The 22,313-nt window shown below is 41.6% G+C and overlaps 1 protein-coding gene and 1 long non-coding RNA gene across 2 annotated transcripts in view; both read left to right on the top strand.

Moving 5' to 3' along the window:
• The first annotated feature begins 1,891 nt into the window (after positions 1-1,891).
• On the top strand, positions 1,892-6,885 carry Spink2 (serine peptidase inhibitor Kazal type 2). The gene is made up of 4 exons (XM_015481768.2): positions 1,892-2,038; positions 2,733-2,767; positions 4,922-5,031; positions 6,588-6,885. The coding sequence occupies exons 1-4, from the start codon at positions 1,984-1,986 to the stop codon at positions 6,631-6,633; spliced, it is 246 nt and encodes an 81-aa protein (XP_015337254.1). The 5' UTR covers positions 1,892-1,983; the 3' UTR covers positions 6,634-6,885.
• An 11,757-nt stretch (positions 6,886-18,642) lies between these two features.
• Positions 18,643-22,313, top strand: part of LOC125610862 — a 26,514-nt gene continuing 22,843 nt past the window's right edge. Inside the window, exon 1 of the long non-coding RNA XR_007340913.1 lies at positions 18,643-19,330. This is a non-coding gene — a long non-coding RNA (uncharacterized LOC125610862). The remainder of the gene's footprint in view (positions 19,331-22,313) is intronic.

Here is a 22,313-nt window from a genome sequence, read left to right as displayed (position 1 = left end):
CCTTCTTGAGTCACTGAGACTGTAGTGTGTATCACTGTGCCTGGCCAGACTGAGTGGTTTAAACAACAGAAACTTATTTTCTAACAGTTCTGGAGGTTGGAAATCCAAAGTCAAGGTACTTGCAGGGTTGGTTTCTCTTGAGGCTTCTGTTCTTATAGATGGTCATTTTTTTTTTCTGTGTCTTCACATGGTCTTCTCTCTTTGCCTGCCCATGTCCTAATCTCCTGTTATTATTAGGACATCAATCATGTTGGATTAGGCTTCATGCAACACTCCCATTTTAACTTACTTTTAAAAACAATTTTTTTAGTTGTAGATGACACAACACTTTTATTTTTTTATGTGGTGCTGAGGATCAAACCCAGTGCCCCACACATGCTAGGCGAGCGCTCTACCACTGAGCCACAACCCCAGCCCCTTAACTTACTTTTTTAAAGACCCTATCTCTCTGGGTGTGGTGGCACACACCTGTAATCCCAGTGAACCCAGAGGCTGAGGCAGGAGGATCACAAGTTCAAGGCCAGCCACAGCAAATTAGTGAGGCCCTAGCAATTTAGTGAGACCCTGTCACAGAATAAAAAATTAAAAAGGCTGGGGACCCTGTCTCTAAATATATCACATTCTGAGGTGCCAGAGTGTAGTACTTCAGATAAGATTCTGTTTGGGAGAGGACACAATTCAGCCTCTAACACCTGCCCTAGTCAGCTGTTTGAACAGCAGCAGTCAGGGGCTCCTAAGCTCATCCTGCCTCATTTTCCAATTAAAAAAAAAATTTTTTTTTAAATTCTTATTTGGGTATTTACCTTCACATCTCTAAATGATATAAATGCCTCTTCTTGATTTTTTTTCTGGTTTATTTTTCAATTCTTGGTTAAGCTGGGAGAGATGGCACATGCCTGTAATCCCAGAGACTTCAGGAGAATTACACATTCCAGACCAACCTCAGCAATGTAGAGAGACCTGGTCTCAAAATAAAATAAAAAGAACTGGGGATGCAACTCAGTGATAGAGGGCCTCTGGGTTCCATATTTAATTCCACAAAATAAATTAGTTAATTAAAAAATAAAAGTAAAAAGAGCAAGAGGTAGCTTGTGGTAGAGTGGTAGAGTGCCCTGGGTCATCAATCCCCGGACAGAGGGAGGGGGTGGAGGAGGCAAGGACCACATTCCCTTGCTTATAAACTTCCACAAATTCCTAACAAATTCCACCTCCCTTACCGCGGCCTCCAGCACCATACCTGATCTTGGCCTTCTGACTCTGTCTCTCTCCCGTGCCCACTGCACCCATGAGGCTTCACCATGGTCCAGCCACATTGGACCTCTTCCAGTCCCCTGAGCACCCTGAACTGGCTCCTGCCTTGTTGGCACTTGCTTTTCCTTGAACCTAGAATACTTTTCGCAACGTTTTCACCCGGCTTCCTTTTTCTCATCTCTCAGCGCTCAGCTCAAAAATGATCTCTGAGTTGCCTTTCCTGACCTCCCTGAGGGAAGCCTTGGGGGCCCTCCCAGTTTTAAAAATTATTTTATGGATTCATCTGTTTTGGAATTTCCCGGGCCCAATATGTGCACACTGCCTGGGACACAGGGGAAGTTTAACAAAGAGAAGCAGGTTGATAAGAGCCCACTCGGGTTCCAGAGGACTCCCCGGGATCCGACCAGGTTCTTGTTTGCTGGAGGTGGGTCTCCTCCCTCCTTACTTCCATCCTGGAGGGAGAGAAGGGAGAGAAGTTCTTTCTAGTCCACCCACTCCTCCCTCTTTCTCCTTCCCTTCGCTAAGTCGTTTTCCCCGTATCCTTCCTCTCTCTGGCCCCTGCCACCGCGCCCTCTCTACCTCTGCGTGTCCAGCTGGCCGCCCACTCCTCTCCCCTCCCGGCTCCGCCCCTCCCCTCCCGCCGTGTCGCGCGCCCGCCCCCGAAGTCCCCTAGCCAGCAGCGCCCTCGGAGCTGGCACAGGAGCAGATCAGGAGAACAGCTGCGCAGGGAGGATGGCTTTCGTGGCGCTGCGCTTGGTACTGTTGCTCCTTGCGGGGGACTTCGCAGGTAATGAGGACCATCGAAAAAGCGATGGAGAGAGAATCCGCCGGTGGCTGCTCCCTTCCCAGGTCTAGGTGGCGTTAGCGGTGTCCCCAGCACCCGTTACTGACGGTTCCCGCAGGGGTCGAGGAACGCCAACTGGGGCTTGTGGGGTGGCTTTGTAGAGCCATCGACCCTCTGTTCGTTGTTGTTTGGGCTTCGCTCCCAGCTGCTCTTTCTCTCTTTAAGTAGATCTATTGCTGTCCAAGATCAGGCTTTGGTGTTTATGTGCCCGGGGATCCTGCTGAACCGTCGCTGGAGATGAGCGGGCCCTGGGAACGCCTTGAGAAAGGGGCTTTCACCTGCCCAGACGTGGCACATGGAGTTAAAGTGCTAATTTCTAACATTAAATTTTGTGTTTATTACCCCAACCCACAGAGGAAAGACTATCACCTACTGTTCTGACTTTTGTAACTTCAAAGAACTTTTCCAACCAAACCTAATAGGAACAGAACAAAATGTTCGTTCTGTGTGCCCGTTATAAGTGCCAAGGGCTGAAAATTGTCTTTCTTCTTTAGAGGGTACGGAGCAGGGTGGTTCCAAGATGCCTTAGACATCAGAGGCAATGGAAGAAAGTGTGAATAAGTCACAAGATGGGTTAAAAAAAAAAAACCTTTATGAACTTTAATCATATATGGTAAATTATGTTTTCTTCTTGCAGCCTCTTCGGATGCTGAGCCTTCAGAGTATAAAACAGTAAGTACACATTGTTTCCACGTGTACAGGGAAACCCTCAAAGCCATTTTCAGAAACTGTTGGAAAAAAAACAAACTTTTTTTTTCTTTTGTGGTGCTGGGGATTGAACCCAGGGTCTTGTCCATTTGAGGCAAGCACTCTACCAACTGAGCTATATCCCCCACTCCCCTTCCCCTTCCCCTCTCCTCCTCCTTTTCTTCTTCTATAATGGTGATCTACCCCCTTTTTTTGGTAATGGGGTGCTTTACCATTGAGCTACATCCTGAGCCCTTTTTTATTTTTTATTTTGGGAGGAGGCCTCACTAAGTTGCCCAGTCTAGGCTTGAATTTGGAATTTTCCTGCTCCAGCCTCCTAAGTTGCTGGGATTGCAGTCGTGCACCACTGTGCCCAGCTACATTTTGTGTACTTTATCAAATTAAATTCTGTGAATGTAAATGATGACCAAATGAGAACAAGCCAAGGCTGTCCAGAGCTTGCTATAATAGTTGTCCTAGAGAAGCTTTGGTGTGGAGCAACAGGGAGCAGGGCATCCTATGGGATTGGCTAGGGGTGCACATTATGTTTTCCGTTGTTGGTCCTGAGTTGGAATTGAGGATCAACGTTAGGGAAACTGTCAGTTATTAATCAAGTCCTGGCTATTTGGGGCTGATTGTTAAAGGGCTTATTGTTTGGTTTCTGGATTGTCACTAGAGGTAGCAGTCTGATTTATTACCTGAGTTAAGCAGGCTGGCCTCCTACGGATAGTTTGTTAACAGCAAAACTCACACAACCACCTCATACTTAAGCTATTTACAAACAAATGCCTTTCTCCTTTCTCTCTAACCAATTCCTACAGCATATTGATCACTTACTAGTTGTAGACTATTCTGATGCCTGCCAGCAGACACTCCTTTTTTTTTTTTGGTACTAAGGATTGAACCCAAGGGTTCTTAACTGAGTCATATGCTCAGCCCTTTTTATTTTGAGACAAAATCTTGCTAAGTTGTTTGTGACTTTGCTAAATTGCTGAGGCTGGCTTTGATCTTGCTATCCTCTTGCCTCAGCCTCCCAAATCTCTGGGATTATAGGCATGTGCCACTCTGCTCCGTTCTGCCAGTAGACATTCAACTCTGTAGTTGGCAGAGTTATTTATTTTTTTTTTGATAGTGCTGGGAATTAAACCCAGCACAGGCTAGACAAGTGCTCTACCACTGAGCTATATCCCAGCAGAGTTGTATTTTATTTACTGGAGATTGAACCCAAGGCTACTTTATCACTGGTGTGGTGGTGCCTTCCCGTAATCCCAGATATTCAGGAAGCTGGGATAGAAGGATCAAAAGTTTGAGGCCTGCCTAGGCAATTTAACAAGACCCTATCTCAAAATAAAATTTTAAAAAAGGCCTGAGGATGTAGGATATATATATATATATATATATATATATATATATATATATATATATCTCCTAGTTTTCCTTTTCTCTCTCTCTCTCTCTCTCTCTCTCTCTCTCTCTAAGTAAATGGTGATCTCTTATTTTGCTTTGGAGTAAAAGAAGTTACTCTGCCTTTGCATTGAATAAATGGAATATAACTTTCTATTGACATTATCTGGATTTCTAAAGATCTAAGCAGGGCTGGCCATTGGCCAGGCTCTGAAGTAGAGCTTCATTCTCTGCTTAGCACTTCACTTATTGGCCCACTGCATTCCTACTGCCCTGGCATATATATAAAACTGGTCCTATAGTTAACCTTTTGTTAAAGTAAGAATGTTCACCATAGTCTGATCACTGTGACCAGTTCTAGTCCTGACCTAGCTCATGACTAGTATCTATGAGTAAGACAAATGACCTCTCTTACTTCAATTCCATCACATAAGAAGGATGAGTTCCAGTACCCCATATTAGGGCTCTTTAACAAAGTGTCACAAACTAGGTGGCTTACCAGAAATTGTCTCATTGTTTTGGTTGCTTAGAGTTTAAAACAGGTGCAGGCAGGGCTGGTTCCTTCTGAGGGCTGAGGGACAATCAAACTTGCAATCCCATGCCTCAGTTTCTCTAGTAGTTGTGTGTAGGATGTTTCTAAGAAATCTAGGGAGACTTGGGACATTGTCCCCCCTTAGCTATATTTGTAATAAGTGTGTCTCTAATCATTCTCTAATTTCTTTTTCTTTTTTTTAGCCAGACTGTGATCGATATAGGTTACCAGGATGTCCTAGGGACTTTAACCCTGTGTGTGGAAGTGACATGACCACTTATCCCAATGAATGTACTCTGTGCATGAAAATCAGGTAACATGATTTTAAAACTGTAGACTAGCCAAGTTTTCTTCATTTCTTTCTTTCTTTTTAATTTGGTGTGTGTGTGTGTGTGTGTGTGTGTTTGCAGTGCTGAGAATTGAACACAGGACTTTGCACATGATATGCAAGTACTCTACCACTGAGTTATATCCCCAGCCCTTTTTATTTCAATTTTTATTTTATATTTTTATCATTTTTATTTTAAGATAGGCTCTTGCTAAGTTGCTGAGGTTCTTGCTAAATTGTTGAGACTAGTCTTGAACTTTTGATCCTCCTGTGTTGGTCTCCTAAATCCCTGGGATTACAGGCATGTGCCACCATGCCCTGCCTATTTCTTTTCTTTAATTTTGATTCCTTGAAGGTAGTGACTCTTTCCTTGGATGTAAGAGTCAAATGTGACATAAGTAATCCTCAGTCTTCAGAGTGACATTTAAGAAGATGTAAAATCATCAGTGCATTTTCTAGGTCAAAGTTAGAGAATGAGGTTCATGATTAATCAACTGAACATCAGATATTCAAGTTATCATGGATGCACAATTTTCCCAAATTAAGAATATATTTAAGAGCCAGGCGCTGTGGTGCATGCCTGTAATCTCAGCAGTTTGGGTGCATGCCTGTAATCTCCTGAGGCAGGAGGATCACAAGTGCAAGGCCAGCCTTGGCAACTTATCAAGGCCCTAAGCAACATAGTGAGTCTCTATCTGTGGAGAAAAAAAAAAAATGGAGCAGGGAGGCTGGGAATTTGGCTCAACGAATTAGTGCCCCTGGGTTCAATCCCTGGTGCGCACGCACACACACAGGCGTGCGCGCGTGTACACACACACACACACACACAAAGAATATATTTGGGGGGCTGTAGCTCAGTGGTAAAGCACTTGCCTAGCATTCTCGAGGCTCTGGGCTTGATCCCCAGCACTGCATACACACATAAACAAAAATATATAATAGTTGGAATATTATATTTTCTTTTAAATTTAGAGGAGAGGCACAGGTGACCTGCACATCTGTACTACTAGTTGGGAAGTAGGATTTACTAACTACTTGGTAGAATGTTAAGAATATGATACTTGTGGCTGGAGTTGTGGCTCAGCGGTAGAGTGCTCGCCTAGCATGCATGAGGCACTGGGTTCGATCCTCAGCACCACATAAAAATAAAATAAAGATATTATGTCCACCTAAAACTAAAAAATTAATATGAAAAAAAACCATGATACTTGATGTCCTCCATGTAACACATCTGACCACCCACCTCTACCCCTCCTTTTGGTATGCTTGTTTGTATAGCAAAGGTACATTTTGTGATCTCGGGCTTCACCAAGTAATCTCCGTCTTAGAGTGTTCCTAGGGGCTAGTGCTCTGTGCTCTAGGGTTAGGGGGGAAATGGCAAAGTGTAGATGGTAGAGACTTTCACCTTCTGTTTCCTAGATTTATCTTAAAACTATAAATATAGCAAATATAGCTCTGGAAAGAACATAATATATGATGATATGGGTCTTTTTAGCACAAAGAATTTAGCATGATAGGTAATGATATTGTTCAATTTGCAGGGAGGATGGTCATGATATCAAGATCATCCGAAGTGAGGCGTGCTGATGGGGCGGTCTTCAGAAGACAGGATGCATGAGACCGCCTTCCTCCACGAATAAATCCCATCCCCCCCCTTTCTCTTTTCCTATGCTTCATTACCTCACCTTTTCTGAGAGGAGGTGTGGAAGAAGAGCTATGTGTATTGATGGCTAATTGTAAGAATGTCTTGTTCTTGGCTTTTGCCCTTCAGCTCAGCCGACTGCCCAGGTGACTTGTGCATTGCTTCCTTTAATTGGAATAAATCAGCATTGAATTCAACGACTGCTGTTTTGCATTTGTGTTCATCAGCTTTGTGTCGCTGCGACCAAAATACTTGATGAGAACAATATTGAAGATGAAAAGTTGAGGTGGGGGTTGTGGCTCAGTGGTGGAGCACTTGCCTAGCATGTGTGAGGCACTGGGGTTCAATCCACAGTACCACATAAAAATAAATAAATAAAATTAAGATATTGTGTCCATTTACAACTAAAAAACAAACAAACAAAAAAAGAAGAAAAGTTTATTTTAGCTTATGGTTTCAGAGATGTTAGTCCATCTCAGCCAATTCCATGCTTTGGGCTTGAGGTGAGGCCCAGCATCATGGAGGAAAGTTGCTGAGCTCAGCAGGGTCAAGAAGCCGAGAAGAGAGTGTTCAGGGGCTGCAGGTACACCCTCTGAGAGCACACTCCCAGTGACCCATCTCCTCCAGCCAGGCTCCTGCCTACAGTCACCACCCAACCAATCCATTCAAACTAGGATGGACTGATCAGGTTACAGCTCTCAAAATTCAGTCATTTCACCTCTGAATATTCCTGCATTAACAGAGCAGGTTTGGGGGGACACCTCACATCCAAACCATAACACTATTAAAAATGCTTCCCCAGTGTAGGGGAGGCAAAATTTTATCTCCACTCTATTAGGGTTTTTCCACTGGGCCTGAGAATTAAACATAAGACCAATCAACAGGAGAAAAACATATTTAATATGAACTTTTTTGTGGCATGAGAACCTTTATATGGAAATAACCCAAAGATGTGGTACTGAACACTTACATACTAAAGTAGACAAAGAGTAATGAATTATGAGACTAGGACAAGGTTAAGGGGACCTGGGCTGGGATAGTTAGTTAATTGAGTGGCAAAATACCTAGGAAGATAAGGATTAGTCTAACAAGGTTTGTTTGTATAGATTTCCCCTGGCCTCAAATTCTTATCCTTGATAAGAACATTACTTTCCTTTTGGAACAGATCATGTTTCATATGGGAATTTCATCTGCTTTTGAGAGACAGAAGGAAGGTCCGACCGACCCTCTGGCACCTGCTGTCTCTAAAGTGTCTTTAATTCAGAACAGCTAATATGCCAGAGCAGCACCTTTGGGGTGGCATGTCCTCACCTCTATCACTCAGCCACCTCACGGTGGTCTTTTCATCCCAGGCAAACGTGAATTTCACTACATGACAAGTAGGGTCATTGCTGAGAGGACAAGATTGATCCCCTTGTTCCTTTCCCTGATTCCTGGATAACTAGTTTGTGTGTAACTGGTCTAGTGTTCCGCACGTGGCAAGAAACCATGAGACACTTGGAGCTGACGTTAGCTTAAGCTGGTAAAGTAAAGAATCATTAAAGTGAAAATTTTTATTAGTTTCAAAATCTCCCCTCAATTCAATTTTCTTCTAGGATGATATAAGAATTTGGCCTTTTCCTCTTTTTGGAGCATTGGATCTCAATCCAGGGTAATTTTTCATCCAGAGAACATTTGTGGTGTCACATTTGAGGTATGGGTGCCAACATCTCCTGGGTAGAGGACAGGGTGTTTCTACACATCTTACAATGCACAGCACTGCCCCCACTAACAACTAAATGTTAGCAGTGCTGAGGCTGAGACACCTGTTTTAGAGTTTGGCACTGATAAACAATGAACTTTTTCTTTTTAATATTTAATTGTAGTTGGACAGAATACTTTTATTTTATTTTTATGTGGTGCTGACGATCGAATCCAGGACCTTGCAGGTGCTAAGTGAGCACTCTATTGCTGAGCCACAACCCTATCCCACAATAAATGTTTTATAACAACAATAAAAAGTGGCCAGGGGTTAATTTAGAATGATAGTGTTTTTTGGGTAGTGCATTATAACACCAGGAATGGTGAGACATGAAGCAAGAGGTAGCTGGGAGGGCAACATAGCACAACATCAAGACTTTTGGGGAAGTGGTCAGCTAACTTCAAAATCATTCTGATTCCAATACCCTAGCTTCAGTTTTCTTATCTGGAAAATGGGGATGATGCTTAGCTCATGGAATTGTTGTGAGGAAACTGCATAGTGCTTGGCACATGGAAGCCACAGAAATGGGAGCTTCTGCTGTTTTAAGAATCCATCTTAGAGCCTAGCATCGTGGCCCATGCCTGTAAACCCAGCTGCTCTGGGGGCTGAGGCAGGAGGGTCACAAATTCAAAGCCAGCCTCAGCAACTTGGTAAGGCCCTAAGCAACTCAGCAAGAACCCTTGTCTCTAAAAAATATAAAAACTGGCTGGGGATGTGGCTCAGTGGTTAAGTGCCTCTGGGTTCGATCCCTGGTGCCAATGAACAAACAAATAAATAAATCCCTCTTAGAGAAGAAGAAACCGGTACACAATGGCAAAGAAATTTGACCAAGAATGAACATAATGAAAACAGTCTGGATTAGAAACCTAGTTCTTCAGATTTCCAATCCTCTGTTTTCATATACACCAGAGACAATGAAGTGGGAAATTATACAGCATAAAAGTGCCAAAAGTAATGGCCTTTAATTTCTGGCTTACAATCTTTCTGGAAACCTTAAAAATTTACAGAATTCAAAATTATTAAAATTAAAAATGAAAGAGTAACATAAAATGAAGTGAATAGTAGTTTAAAAACTAAAAATGAGAAAGTTGTTAATCTCTCCCAGTGTATGTGTATAAAAAAATCACACACATGCACAAAAACTTGTCCTGTAAACTTGCTTTTCCCCTTAAATATTGGGTTTATTTTCCTATCAACATATGTCATTGCTTTTTTGTTTTTATTTATTTATTGGTTCTGGGGATTTGAGGATTGAGTTGAGTTGCTTGCTGAGTTGCTTAGGGCCTTACCAAGTTGCTGAGGCTGGCTTTGAATTTGTGACCCTCCTGCCTCAGCCCCCAGAGCAGCTGGGTTTACAGGCGTGGGCCACTATGCTAGGCTCTAAGAGGGATTCTTAAAACAGCAGAAGCTTCCATTTCTGTGGCTTCCATGTGGCCTTGCATATGCTGAGTATTCACTCTATCACTGAGCCATACCTCAACCTAGTTTCTTCTTTTTGTCAGCTACCCATTATTTTATTATTGTGACATACTTTATCTAATATCTATTGATCTGTACATATTTAAGTGGTTCAATAAGATTCACTTGGTTGGAAGTGTGAAAATCCCAACTCAAATTAGGCTAAATTGAAGATGGACTTAATTAGCCCCGATGAAGCAGAATAACTAAGGGCATGGACTTGAAGTCAGAGGAGTGCACTCACTGGCCAAGTTGCTTTTTGACCCAGTTTGCTCATCTGTAGAGTGAGGAAGACAATGGTGTTTACCTTGTAATGTTGTTGAATGTTAGAAATAAATCACCAGGTCAGTCTTGAAGCAAGACATGGAGCTTTTTTTCGCTGGCACATCAAGGGGCAGTGATCAAGTTGCCTCGGCACATCTTGACCCCTTGAAGAAGGTAGGGTATCTTTTTATAGCCCTAAACCGATAGCTACCAGCAAGTTAAAATCATAGCACATAGGAAGTGGGTCAGAATGACCCAGTTCAGGGTACAGTACACTGACCAAGAAAAATGGGAATTAAAATGAGAACATCTTACAAATGCATTTCTTAGGAATACATTGTATAAGAATAACAGGAACATTTTTCAACTGCCGTGCATTGACAAATAGTGTGTGCTTAGCAGGAGGCGGCAGAGGCAGGGTTTTAACATGGGAGAAGCATTTCTTATATGAAATGGAGTCTCAGGGTAAAAGGAGTTTGTCTGGTCAAGGTACATATAGTTTGGCCCATAACAATAAGGTTGTTGTGAGGATTTAATATGACAACACATGTGACGTGCTTGAAACACTTATACTTGAAATGTTGGTTATATTACAGAAAACTGTCCTTTAAAAAATTTTTTTTTTCCTCAATCTTGGCGATTGAACCCAGGGCCTCATGCATGCAAAGCAACCACTCTACCACTGAGCTATACTCCCAGTTCTTAATTTTCTTTCTTTCTTTTCTTTTTTTTCCTGTATCTTTTTATTTTTTATTTTGAGACAGGGTCTCATTAAGTTGCTTAGGGCCTTGCTAAATTGCGGAGGCTGACTTTGAACTTGAGATCTTCTTGCCTCAGCCACCCCAGTTGCTGGGATTACAGGCTTGCACTACTGTGCCTGGCCTTAATTTGCTTTTTGTCAACAATGCTTTATGGAAATTTTTTCAAGTCAGAACACATAGCTGTACTTTATTAAAAAAAACTCACATGCTATCTATAATATATAGACATATTATTACTTATTTATTTAATCCTGTACGGCATTTCTCATTTTCACCATCACAAATAATGTTGCAATAACAGCTTTGTACACATATCCTCCTTTATTTGTGCAAATATTCTGCAGGATAAATTCATAAGATTGGAATTAGTTAATTAGAACTTAGGTTTAAAACATTGGAGGACATTGCAAATGAGTGTCTGTTTCTTCTTTCCACTATTATTATTTAATAGAAGCAATACTACCTGTCACTTGCTTAGTCAGAATTGTACTGTAAAACCCAGATTTGTATCCATCCTTTATTAAGGGATTTCTTTTTCCATTAAGAATGTTCACATTATAAAAGTGATATATGCTAATCATAGTTACCTAAAGTAAATCATGAGAAATATAGTTCAGCAGTCCATGGGGAGTTCTAGAATAGAAGTCCCCTGAAGACAAGAGATCTTGGCCAGGCAAGGTGGTGCATGCCTGTAATCCCAGTGGCTTGGGAGGCTGACGCAAGAGGATCATGAATTGAAAGCCAACCTTAGCAATTTAGTGAGGCCCTAAACAAGTCAGCAAGACCTTGTCTCTAAATAAAATATTAAAAAAAAGAGGGGGGCTGGGTATCAGTGGCTAAGTTCCCCTTGGATCAATCTCTAGTACCAAAAACAAAACAAAACAAAAACAAAGAAAAACAACAACAAAAACCCACAGAGATCCTGCCCATCTTGCTTATCATTATATCTTCAGTGCCCGATAAGCCTAGCATAGTGTGTATTTGTTGACTGAAGAAATGAAACAATAGCCTATGGGGCTCACAAAATATCAACAATAAAACACCAACCTCCACAGATTTCTTTCCTTTCCCAAGAACAAGCAAGTTAATTTCAAACCAGGAACCAACACACCACAAGGGAAACTAGCTTTTGACTCTTGCCTGGTGGTGAATTTCATATACCCACTGTTATTCTTAAAAGAAGAACAGCACTGAATACCCAGATGATCACCAATGGTTCTAAGAGCATACCTTGAACTTGGTTTGAAGTTTTTCTTCCTTCTTTCTTTTCTTTTCTTTTTTTTTTTTTTTTGGTACTGGAGGTTGACCCCAGGGGAACTTAACCACTGAGCCACATCCTTAGCCCTTTTTATTTTTTATTTTAAGACAGGGTCTCACTAAGTTGCTTAGGGCCTTGCTAAGTTGTTGAGGCTGGCTTTGAACTTGCCATCCTCCTGCCTCAGCCTCCTGAGCCTCTGGAATTACAAGCATGTGCCACTGCACCTGGGGAGAAATATATGTTTTTAAGAAAGAACTTTGTTTTGTCTTACTTGTTTTTTTTTTTTAAATATAAAGTTATTTTGACACATTGAAAGATTTTTTTTTGATAACCAAACATATATTTTTTTCTCTCTTGAGAGCCCCAAGCATAGATCAAAAGACTGTTTGAACTAGGACAGACTTAGATATAAATGACTCAACTTCCTCATTTTACAAATGAGAAAACCAAGGAGCAGATGAGTTAAGAGATTTGCCCAAAACAACATTGTCCATCTGGGTAGTAGAGACCAAGATGATGTTTGCAGTTTGTGACTGGCTTGGCATTAGTTTTCAGCTTTGTGATTGCCCCTTCTTCCTTTAGAAGTGGTCAAAGGTGGCAGAGAACTAGAGAAGAGATGGGACTATCATTGCCTGAGTTCCTTGGGGTGTGAGACATTTTTTTCCAACAGCCTATCAGAGTGAAGGTCCTCAACTGAGATGGAAAGAGAACCTGATAAGGGTTAGGGTTAAATAAATAAAATAAAGTTATTCTTTCCAACTTCAACTATGAATGAATGAATAAATAAATAAATAAATAATAGTTGTGACTGTGTGTCAGTGGTTAAAGTAGGTTCAATCCCTAGTATAAAAAAAAAGACATATGTAAAATGCAAATTCCACTAAAATATATGAGATATTGCATTGGTCTGAATGTTTGTGTCCTTTAACATTTTTATGTTGAAACCTCATCCTCAACCTCAAGAGGTAGGGCCCTTTGGTAAGTGACCCTCATGAATGGCATTAGTGCCCCTGTAAGAGTCCTGAGGGAGCTCATTTGCTTCTGTCATCATGTGAGGGTATGGCTAGAAGCTGCTGTCTATGAACTAAAAAGTGGTCCTGCACCCAGACAGAATCCAATCCTTTGTCTTGGATTTCTCAGTTTCTAGAACTATACATTTCCATAGTTTATAAATTACCCAGCCAAAGGTATTATGCTATGGCAACCCAAATGGACTAGGACAGATACATATTTTTCACCATGACATAGACTTGAAGCTACTATTTCAAAGAATAAAAATGGATTTAAAAAATAGAGCCTAAGAAAGAGGCTAAGGTGCTAAGGTTTGAAAGTTTGAGTCCCTCCAAAGTTCACATTGAATCTTAATGCCCAGGATTAAGAGGTGAGGTCTTCAGGAAAGGAGAACTTCTTCAGAGGGTCCCTTCAAAGGCACTGCCCAGTGGACGCCAGGGGTCATGGCAGAGAGCCCCCATTAGGGTAGGCCTGAGGGGAATCATGCCAGCTCTGAGAACTCAGGCTGGAAGAGCCATCAGCATGCAGTCCCAGCCCTGGGGAGTCACAGGCACCTGACACCAAATGTGAGAGCAGCTGTGCGGAATGTACCCAGCAAAGCCACGGAGACTAGGCTGCCCAGAGTCTGAAGGGCCCAAACCAGAAATTAATAACCATCATGTTATCTATCAGTGTGTCCAGAGGCTGTGGAGTCCCAGCAGTTTGTCCTGGAGCATTAAGATTTAACATTTGATGTGCTAGATTTTGGAATTGGTCAGGACCTATCATTCCTTTCTTCTCTCCCATTCCTCCCACCCGCTCTGATGGAATGTCTATCCTACCCCAATCCCATCGTTGTGTTTTGGAAGCACATAACTTGTTTGATTTTGTAGGCTCACAGCCGGAGGGAAATTTCCCTGGGGATGAATCATGCCTTGAATCTCATTCATCTCTGATGCAGATAAAACTTTGGACTTCAAGTTGCTGCTGGAATGACTTAAAACTTTGGGGGCTATGGGAATAAAATGAATGTATTTGCGCATGAGGAACTTCAAGGGGCAGAATGCCATGGTTTGAATATCCATGTTGTTGAGGTCTGTAAACAAGTCAGGATGGCGCCTGGCATTTTGCCAGAGGGAGTGGTTTGTGAAGTAACGCCAGCGAGCCATTAAGTGTGGAGATTCCTTATTGGTTGACTGCTGTATCTAGTTTATGTTAATTAAGATAAGCTGTGTGGAATGTATATATACCCCTCCTGTGCTACAATAAACAGCTCCTACTCCTGCTGTATCAGTCTACAGAAGTTGCTCGTCCCCCCCTCGGTCATTTTGCTGCAGCGGACTCCGGCACATGTATCATATGTTACAGTGAAATAACAATGCTCAGATAACTAGACTTGTATTAATAGTAGAATGCTCAGTAAATCTGGGGGCAAAGTTGTTTAAGCTTACACAACATTATTTTGAACATATGATAATGGTATGTATAATACTGACTCTTTGCAATCACCAATAGCTGGGTCATTTAAATTGCCATATTACCTACTTCCTATAAGCAGTCTTGGTTTTTGCCTCCAAAACCAGTTTTTAGAAAAGGAAGTTTCATTTTCCTGTGTTGAAAATGGGAAAATGTCCCTATATGGCTTTTTAAAGTGATAAGCAGAAATAGGTGGCCCATGAACTTTCTTCCTATAGAATTTAAATTATCTCAGGATCAAAAAGATTGAGAATCTATTCCTTTCACACTTTCTCCAAACACACAGTTAGTATCAATTCTTGGCCAGTAGTCAAGTATTCTCTTAGTCACAGATTCTTCAAAGAAAATAAATAATTATATAAATTATCAAACTATCAAAATCTATGTTAACCTTCCTTTAGTTCTTTCTTTATTATTGTCCTTTTTTTTTTTTTTCTGTGCTGGGAAATGAATCCAGGGGCACTTTACCACTGAGTTTCAACCCTAGTCATTTATTTATTTTTTACTTTTTGAGTCAGGGTCTTGATAAGTAATCAAGGCTGGTCTTGAACTTGGGGCCCTCCTGCCTCAGACTCCCTGAGTCACTGAGATTAGAGGTGTGTGCCACTGTGCCTAACTAAGCTTCCTCCAGTTCTCATCCATAGTTGCTCTCTGACTTGGTACAGCCGTGTTTAAACTTATTGTATACACATCTAGATGACCCACACAATGAATGAGACTGAAGAAAAGGAACTTGGGAAAGAAACGACCTCTCCTCAGTTCCTCTTATTATACCCAGATCTAAGTCTCTGTTTTCACATTCTCCTTGGTGTGGGGAAGCAATGTACCTACATGATATTTAGACATATGATTAATTGCATTTGAAAGCAGTTAACAATAATTGGATGTATTAGAAAAATTACATAATTCTCATGTATCATGTTTAGATCACAGTTTTCTTTTTCTATGTTAAAAGTGAGATAAGATTCAACGTGATATGTCTAATAGTCACATTCACTATAGTATACTAAACTGTAGCATTGAAGTCGCAGGCAAATTTTATGGGATCCTATGATTTAAAGAACTGCTTTTTTTTTAAACTCTCTTTCTTAGTATTCTGGCAGATACAAATAGTTGATTTTCTTATTGTGAAGAGGATTGTGTTGATATGACATTTATGATAAAATTAGATAATTAGGTTTCCATAGTTCTTGTGGCTTTTTTTTTGTTGTTGTTTGTTTCCAAGTAAAATTAGATTTCCTTATATATAGAAAGAATATTTGGGGAGGAAACACATCAGAACATTAACAAAATTAAATAAATGTACACAAAATTTCTTCAAGGAGTATATGCTGCTTTGCTAATTATAATAAAATATGCCTTTCTAAAAATCGGGATGGAGGGGAGAGTAAGAAGAAAGATCACGAGTTTTAAAGCCACAGATGGAGGAAATCTTATTTGAACCACCAAACTCAAAAGCCAGAAATTGTCCACTAATAATTTTTTGCAGAAAGAACCAAATATGGTTCCTTTGTGGAATCCTTCCCGGCCAGCACTGGGACACAAGAGGGCAGTGGCTCCCTGAGAACCATCTCTCACTGTCTCAGGCAGCCGGCAGTTAGGTGAGGCTTCTAGTTGGGAGTTACATTTTACATTTCACTTGTAAACCCTTCCACCCTTCCTTCCTTCCTTCCTTCCTTCCTTCCTTCCTTCCTTCCTTCCTTCCTTCCTTCCTTCCTCTTTTCCTTCTTCTTCTCCTCCTCCTCTTCCTCCTCTTTCTCCTTCTCCTCCTTATTTTTTTTGGCAGTACTGGGGATTGAACCCAGGGTCTCACTAAAGTGCTGAGTCTAGCCTCAAACTTGTGATCCTCTTGTCTCAGCCTCCCATGTAGCTGTAATTACAGGGCTGCACCACTGTAGAAGGCTGTAAACAGTTTCTTAAGGCTCTTATGCTTTGGTTCTTTGAAGATACCATTTCTGTGAATAAAGCTGAATAATGGTTCATTGAGGTAAACATGGGGGTTAGGGACCTGGGTAAAAAGATGGGGAAAAAAAAGACAAATTGGGTAGGATTAAGGAAAGGTCTCAGATGGTGGCTGGAAAAGCTGGGATTTGAAAAGCTGCCAGGGGAGGGTTCAAGGTCAGTTGACCAGAGTGAAGATAACTCTGATGCTTCTGTGCATAATATGAGTTTATGAAGGTTTGCAGCCTTTGTTCTCTTGCACTTCTGCTTACAGTCCCCCTCTGGTTCACGGACTCTCATCCTGATGGGTACTTCTGCCCATGTATTACTTTAGATAATGCATAATGAGATCTAGTATTTGTTTAGTTGTACCGTTTACTAAAGCTCTTATATTTTATAAAGCACTTTCATCTATGTTTTTTTTGTTCATGATTTAAAATGGGTTGAATTTTTACTCTGCTTTAATGATATTTATTATGAGCAACAAAAGCTCCACTATTAGTCACTAAAGCTAATATTAAAAACAAAAAAAAAACCAACAACAACAACAAAAAAACCTGACTGACTGGGATCAGGTGCTAATGACTTCACATTGGCCTGGTGACCCAGACCAGGCCCTGGCACAAGGTCCTGATGGGGCAGAGTGGGAGGGTTAGAATCTTGTTTATAGAGTTTGGCAACAAATTCCTTTTGAAAAGGAAAAACAAAGAGGCAGCATACAAGCATCCCCCACTCAAGGCCTTCAGAGGCATCCATGCCCATCAAATCAGCAACAAAAAGCTGTGGACATTAGGAAAACAGCACACGGTGCATTATACAGGCCACTTCTCAGTCTTCTTGGCTTATAGCACAGACAAAAGAGAATAAATAAACAACTGACCAAGGGGTGTGTGTGAGGCATGCAGAGTTGCTGTTAAGTAGAAATCATATCATCAGAAAATGGAATCACAGCACCTTGATGTTTTATTTTTGTTTTGGGCACTGGGGATTGAACTCAGGGGCACGCGACCACTGAGCCACATCCCAGCTCCATTTTGTATTTTATTTAGAGATGAGGTCTCACTGAGAGGTCTCACGAGGCTGGGATTACAGGTGTGCTACCAGGCCTGGCTTCATCAGTCTTTTGTATGTGTGTGTGTGTGTGTGTGTGCAGGCGCGCTAGAAGATTGAGCCCAGGGCCTAGTACATGCTAGGCAAGTGCTCTACCACTAAGGTACACCCCAGCACCCCACTTCCCATCAGTCTTTAAATATAAACTATTGTTTCTACATGTTCTTCTTCGTTTATCATGTGGATATTTCATAGAAAGGTAATGTAATAAGATAGAGATGGTAAATTCTAGGTAAGTTCCCAGGAAGACTCCCAATCTAAGGGGATTGTTACTAATTTATCATGACACATCTTCCAAGAGCCTGTAGTGGCCTTAGAATTCTCAACACAGCATGGCTGGCAGTCTACACAGGTTCATGGTATCGGGACGCGAGTGGAGGCCTACTGGGCTTCCCTACCTCAGCAGCATAACTCAGATGAGTTGACAATATGGCATTCCCTCAGCTGGGGTTTCAGAAGCCAGAAAGCTATGCATGACAAAGGCACAAGGAGAGGAGCTAATAAGGCCCAGTTAGCTCTACATCACAATTTCACCCTAGGCTTTTTGCCTGGTATCATTTTAATCACAGAAATAAGAAATCATAATGGCTGAACTATGAACTAATAACTCTAGGAGCATTTATCTAAAATAGAGGAATACTATCAGGCCTTCATTCACAGATAGTCTCCTATCCTCAGGCCAAGCAAAGCCTACACAGTGGACATGGAAGTGTTAGATGGAAAAACATTGAGAGGCCACTTCCAAGAGGACTTTGATATGCCATTCAGAAAATAACTATAAAATCAATGTTTCCTAAACATTAAGGGAGACTTTCTAGGTACTTTGATATTGCTTGGAGAATTACCTATAACTTGATCTCTTCCTACATGAAAGTCAGCATAACCTCCCTGATAGAAAAGAACAGGAATCATGCAGAATGAAAGTCCTTTAAAAAGAATGGCAGCTGGGCCGCGTGGCCGCGGAGCTGAGGCTGCGGCGTCGAGTTTGGAACGTCTGCGTGCAGCTGCTTTTGTGCCGGCTGTTGCTAGAGGTGGAGCGTTTCCTGGGTTGGTGGCTCCTGCACATTTGTACAGTTCTCGGGTCCTTCTCTTTGGATTGGTTATGGTGATGACTGTGTGCAGCCTGTGAACATGGAACATGCAACACAGCACAGGTCCAGGTTGTTTGCTACAAGTCAAGTATGATGTCAGAAGATTAAACTGTACAGAAGAATGCAACCAAGTAATGGCTTTTTCTTAGAATTTGAATATGGAGGCCACGGGAACAGATGAAGTTGACAAGCTAAAAACTAAATTTATATCAGCATGGAACAACATGAAATATAGTTGGGTTTTGAAAACAAAGACATATTTTAGTAGAAATTCTCCAGTTTTATTGCTTGGAAAATGTTACCATTTTAAATATGAAGATGAAAATAAAGTGTTACCTTCAAAATCAGCATGTACAATAGAAGATCGCATAATTGCAGGAAATGTAGAAGAATTTCGGAAAGATTTCATTTCTAGAATATGGCTGACCTACAGGGAAGAATTTCCTCAAATAGAAGGCTCATCTTTGACAACAGATTGTGGTTGGGGATGTACGTTGAGAACTGGCCAGATGCTACTGGCTCAAGGACTCATACTACATTTTCTTGGTAGAGGTAAATCAAATCTCTGTTGCTTTTAAGTGTGAGCTTCAAGCTTGCATACTCTGTAAAATTCCCTGAGGTTAGTTTTCGTGACTCCCTGATGTTTTCTAAAGTTGTAACTGACCTAGCATATTACAATTTTATTGAACTAGGCCATACATGTCTTCTATGCACACTTTCAAAATTCTTTTTTCAAATCTTTAGATAAATGTGACTGTTATTCTTGTCACTACTGTGAATTGTTAGTTCCAACTAGTAGGTTTTGGATTTTTTGGTAGTTATTATTTATTTCCCTTTTAGCATAATTCTTAGGTATATCTCCATTTCAGTAAGTCTAGGCACGTTAATATCTGTAACTTTGGAGAATAATTAGTATCTTTTAAATCTGGAGTTTTCATCTTGGTTTATTTTCTCTTTATGTATCAATAATGCTTTGAATTTTTTATCTTCATAAATATGACTATTATATTAAGTTAATTAGGCATATTATCAATAAGATCATCATGATTAATCTTTAAAGCCTTCTAAAATGTCATTGTGTAACTTGCATCTTTTTTTCCTAATATACCACCTTCTATTAATACATTAAAAAATTTTTTTAGTTGTTAAAAAAAAAAAAGAATGGCAGCTACTGTAAAGATGGCATTGATTCTATTCGCACTCCCTGCCCCATAGGAGATTTTATTGATGCTGATGAGGGTGGGTTAGGAAAGGCCCCAGAACAGGGAGACTGGGTCAGTCAGTGCACATGGGGAGCAGATTCACTATTTTTTTTTCCAGGATTCTGTGGCTCCTTCCTTGGGAAATGGAAAGATCCCAAGAACAGTGAGGCAGAGGTTACAGGTGGCTGAGAGTCCCCCATCTGAGAGGAGGCACCACAGTGGGCAGCAACATCCTTGAGGAAAGCTAGATGAACTTGTCAGTAGTGGGAAACTGGGAGGGAGGCACTGGTCTTGTGTCTTGGGGTGGGGTCCAACCTTGTCCTTGATGAACTCAAGAGAATACCTGGTCTTTCCAAGAAGAGCAGGGTCCTTTCCCTGCAAGCCTGCTTAAGGAGTATCAATCAATCAGAGAGTTTTCCCAAAGAATAATGATATTTATTTGGGAATTGCCTAGCATTGCAAGTTTTTGGTTTTGTTTTTTTACAGTACTCGGGGTTAAACCCAGGGACACTTTACCACTGAGCTATATCCACAGTCCTTTTTTCTATTTTATTTTGAATAAAGTCTTGCTAAATCACCAAGGCTGGCCTCAAACTTAGGATCCTCCTGTCTCAAGCTCTGGAGTTGCTGAGATTATAGGCATGCACCACTGCACCCAGCAAGAGGAAGTTTTTAATGAGGAAAATGAGGAGAATTACATCAGGTATTTGGAAACAATAATCCTTGGCCACAGTGATTAATCACAAGAGTGGCATCAGTCCAAGGTTGAATTGACAGTTGCTGGGCAGATGTCCTTGTAATAGTGCTATTTGTACAAGGTTGAGATGGCCTCTCTGCAAGCTTCTGGTTCTGGCAGAGTCTTTTGTGATAGTATCAGGCAATCATCCATGAGAACCATTCCTTCATAACCTCTCCATTTTATTTATTTTTTTATGCATGTTAAGGTTGACACAAGTGACTCCATTTTGATTCTGACAAATTTCACTTTTTTTTCCTCCCACAGGAGAAACAGGTATTCAGAGAAGGCCTTCAGAGATACCCCTGGCAAGGGAGTGGCAGAACTAGTCCATAAGGCACAGTTGGTGACCTACAAGGTGCCAAGGACAACTAGGTGGGGGCAGGGGCACACTCCAATATGAGCTCCAGGATCACAGGAAGACCTAGGACCACCCAAGCTTGACTGGGGATGGGGCATTGAGGATAGCCAGGACAGCCTCAGCTGACATTTCCTGGACGTCTTCCCCCGTGGGTCAGCGGTCTAGGTAGAGCAGGGTGTATGTGCTTGGCCAGTGCTTATTCTGCCACAATGTGATGGGAACTTGGTCAACCTCTCAAAATGTCAGACTAGGGTTTCAGGTCCTTCTTGGTATCTACAGGAGGATGGGTGCATCGGAACTGTGGTGATGCATTCTGGATGCTACTTGTACTACACATTCTCATTGAAGGGTGTAATAGCATTGGAGAAAGGGATGATGAAGATGTAGGTCTGGGGGTAGAAGAGTGTGTGGAGGTGGCCAAACCTTCCTGCCCGCAGGTTCAGGTGCACTGTGCTCCTTTAGTTGTACTCTGGGTGCCATGATTATTGGACACTGTAGGGATGTACTCCTTGGGGAAGATGTTGGTTGTGTGGTAGAGGATGGGCACATCTGTCCCACAACCCCTCACCCACTATCACAAGCCTAATGCACTGCATGATGGGTGTATTAGTCAGGTTTTCATTGCTGGAACCAAAATTCCCCACCTTTAAGAACAACTTAAAGGAGGGAAAGTTTATTTTGGCTCATGATTTCAGAGATTCAATCCATGGTTGGTTGACTCCGTTGCTCTGGGCCTAAAACATCAGGGCAGAAAAGCACTGCAGAGGACAGCTGTCAGCTCATGGTTGCTGAGAAGCAGAGAGGGCCCCAGGGAAGATGTGGTACACCCCCAGTGACCACCTTCTCCAGCCACACCCCACCTGCCTACAGTTACCCCCCAGTCAGTCTATTCAACCCAGGATTGCTGAGGGCTCGTGATTTTGTGCCCAGCCAGACTGCGGCATTTGGTGGCCCGTACGGGGAACTTCTAAAGCTTGGAGGTAAGTGAAATTGCTCGCCCCTGAGGGAAGGCGAGAGAATGGGTGACCATTTCAAAAAACAATGTGTTCTTGTTTTGATTTATTTTGTTTTTGTTTCAAGCTGCCTATCCCTAGAAATTTCTCAGGCAAACTGGGAAAAATGGTTGGCTCAAAGTTTGAAGTTGTTCACCCCTGAGGAAGAGAAATTGTTAGAGGAAAGAGGCACCCCAGTAATACCAAGAACAGTTAGGACATATGTTGATACAATACAAAAATG

This window comes from Marmota marmota, unplaced genomic scaffold (genome assembly GCF_001458135.2).
Source record: "Marmota marmota marmota unplaced genomic scaffold, marMar, whole genome shotgun sequence".
Taxonomy (NCBI): Eukaryota; Metazoa; Chordata; class Mammalia; order Rodentia; family Sciuridae; genus Marmota; species Marmota marmota.
This window is presented reverse-complemented; position numbering and strand designations above follow the sequence as displayed.

Bases quoted from the DNA above. Each gene is read 5' to 3' on its own strand.
- Spink2 (XM_015481768.2), top strand. From the start codon at position 1,984: ATGGCTTTCGTGGCGCTGCGCTTGGTACTGTTGCTCCTTGCGGGGGAC. The intron at 2,039-2,732 runs GTAATGAGGACC...TTCTTCTTGCAG, and splicing joins CCTTGCGGGGGACTTCGCAG to CCTCTTCGGATGCTGAGCCT. The intron at 5,032-6,587 runs GTAACATGATTT...TTCAATTTGCAG, and splicing joins ACTCTGTGCATGAAAATCAG to GGAGGATGGTCATGATATCA.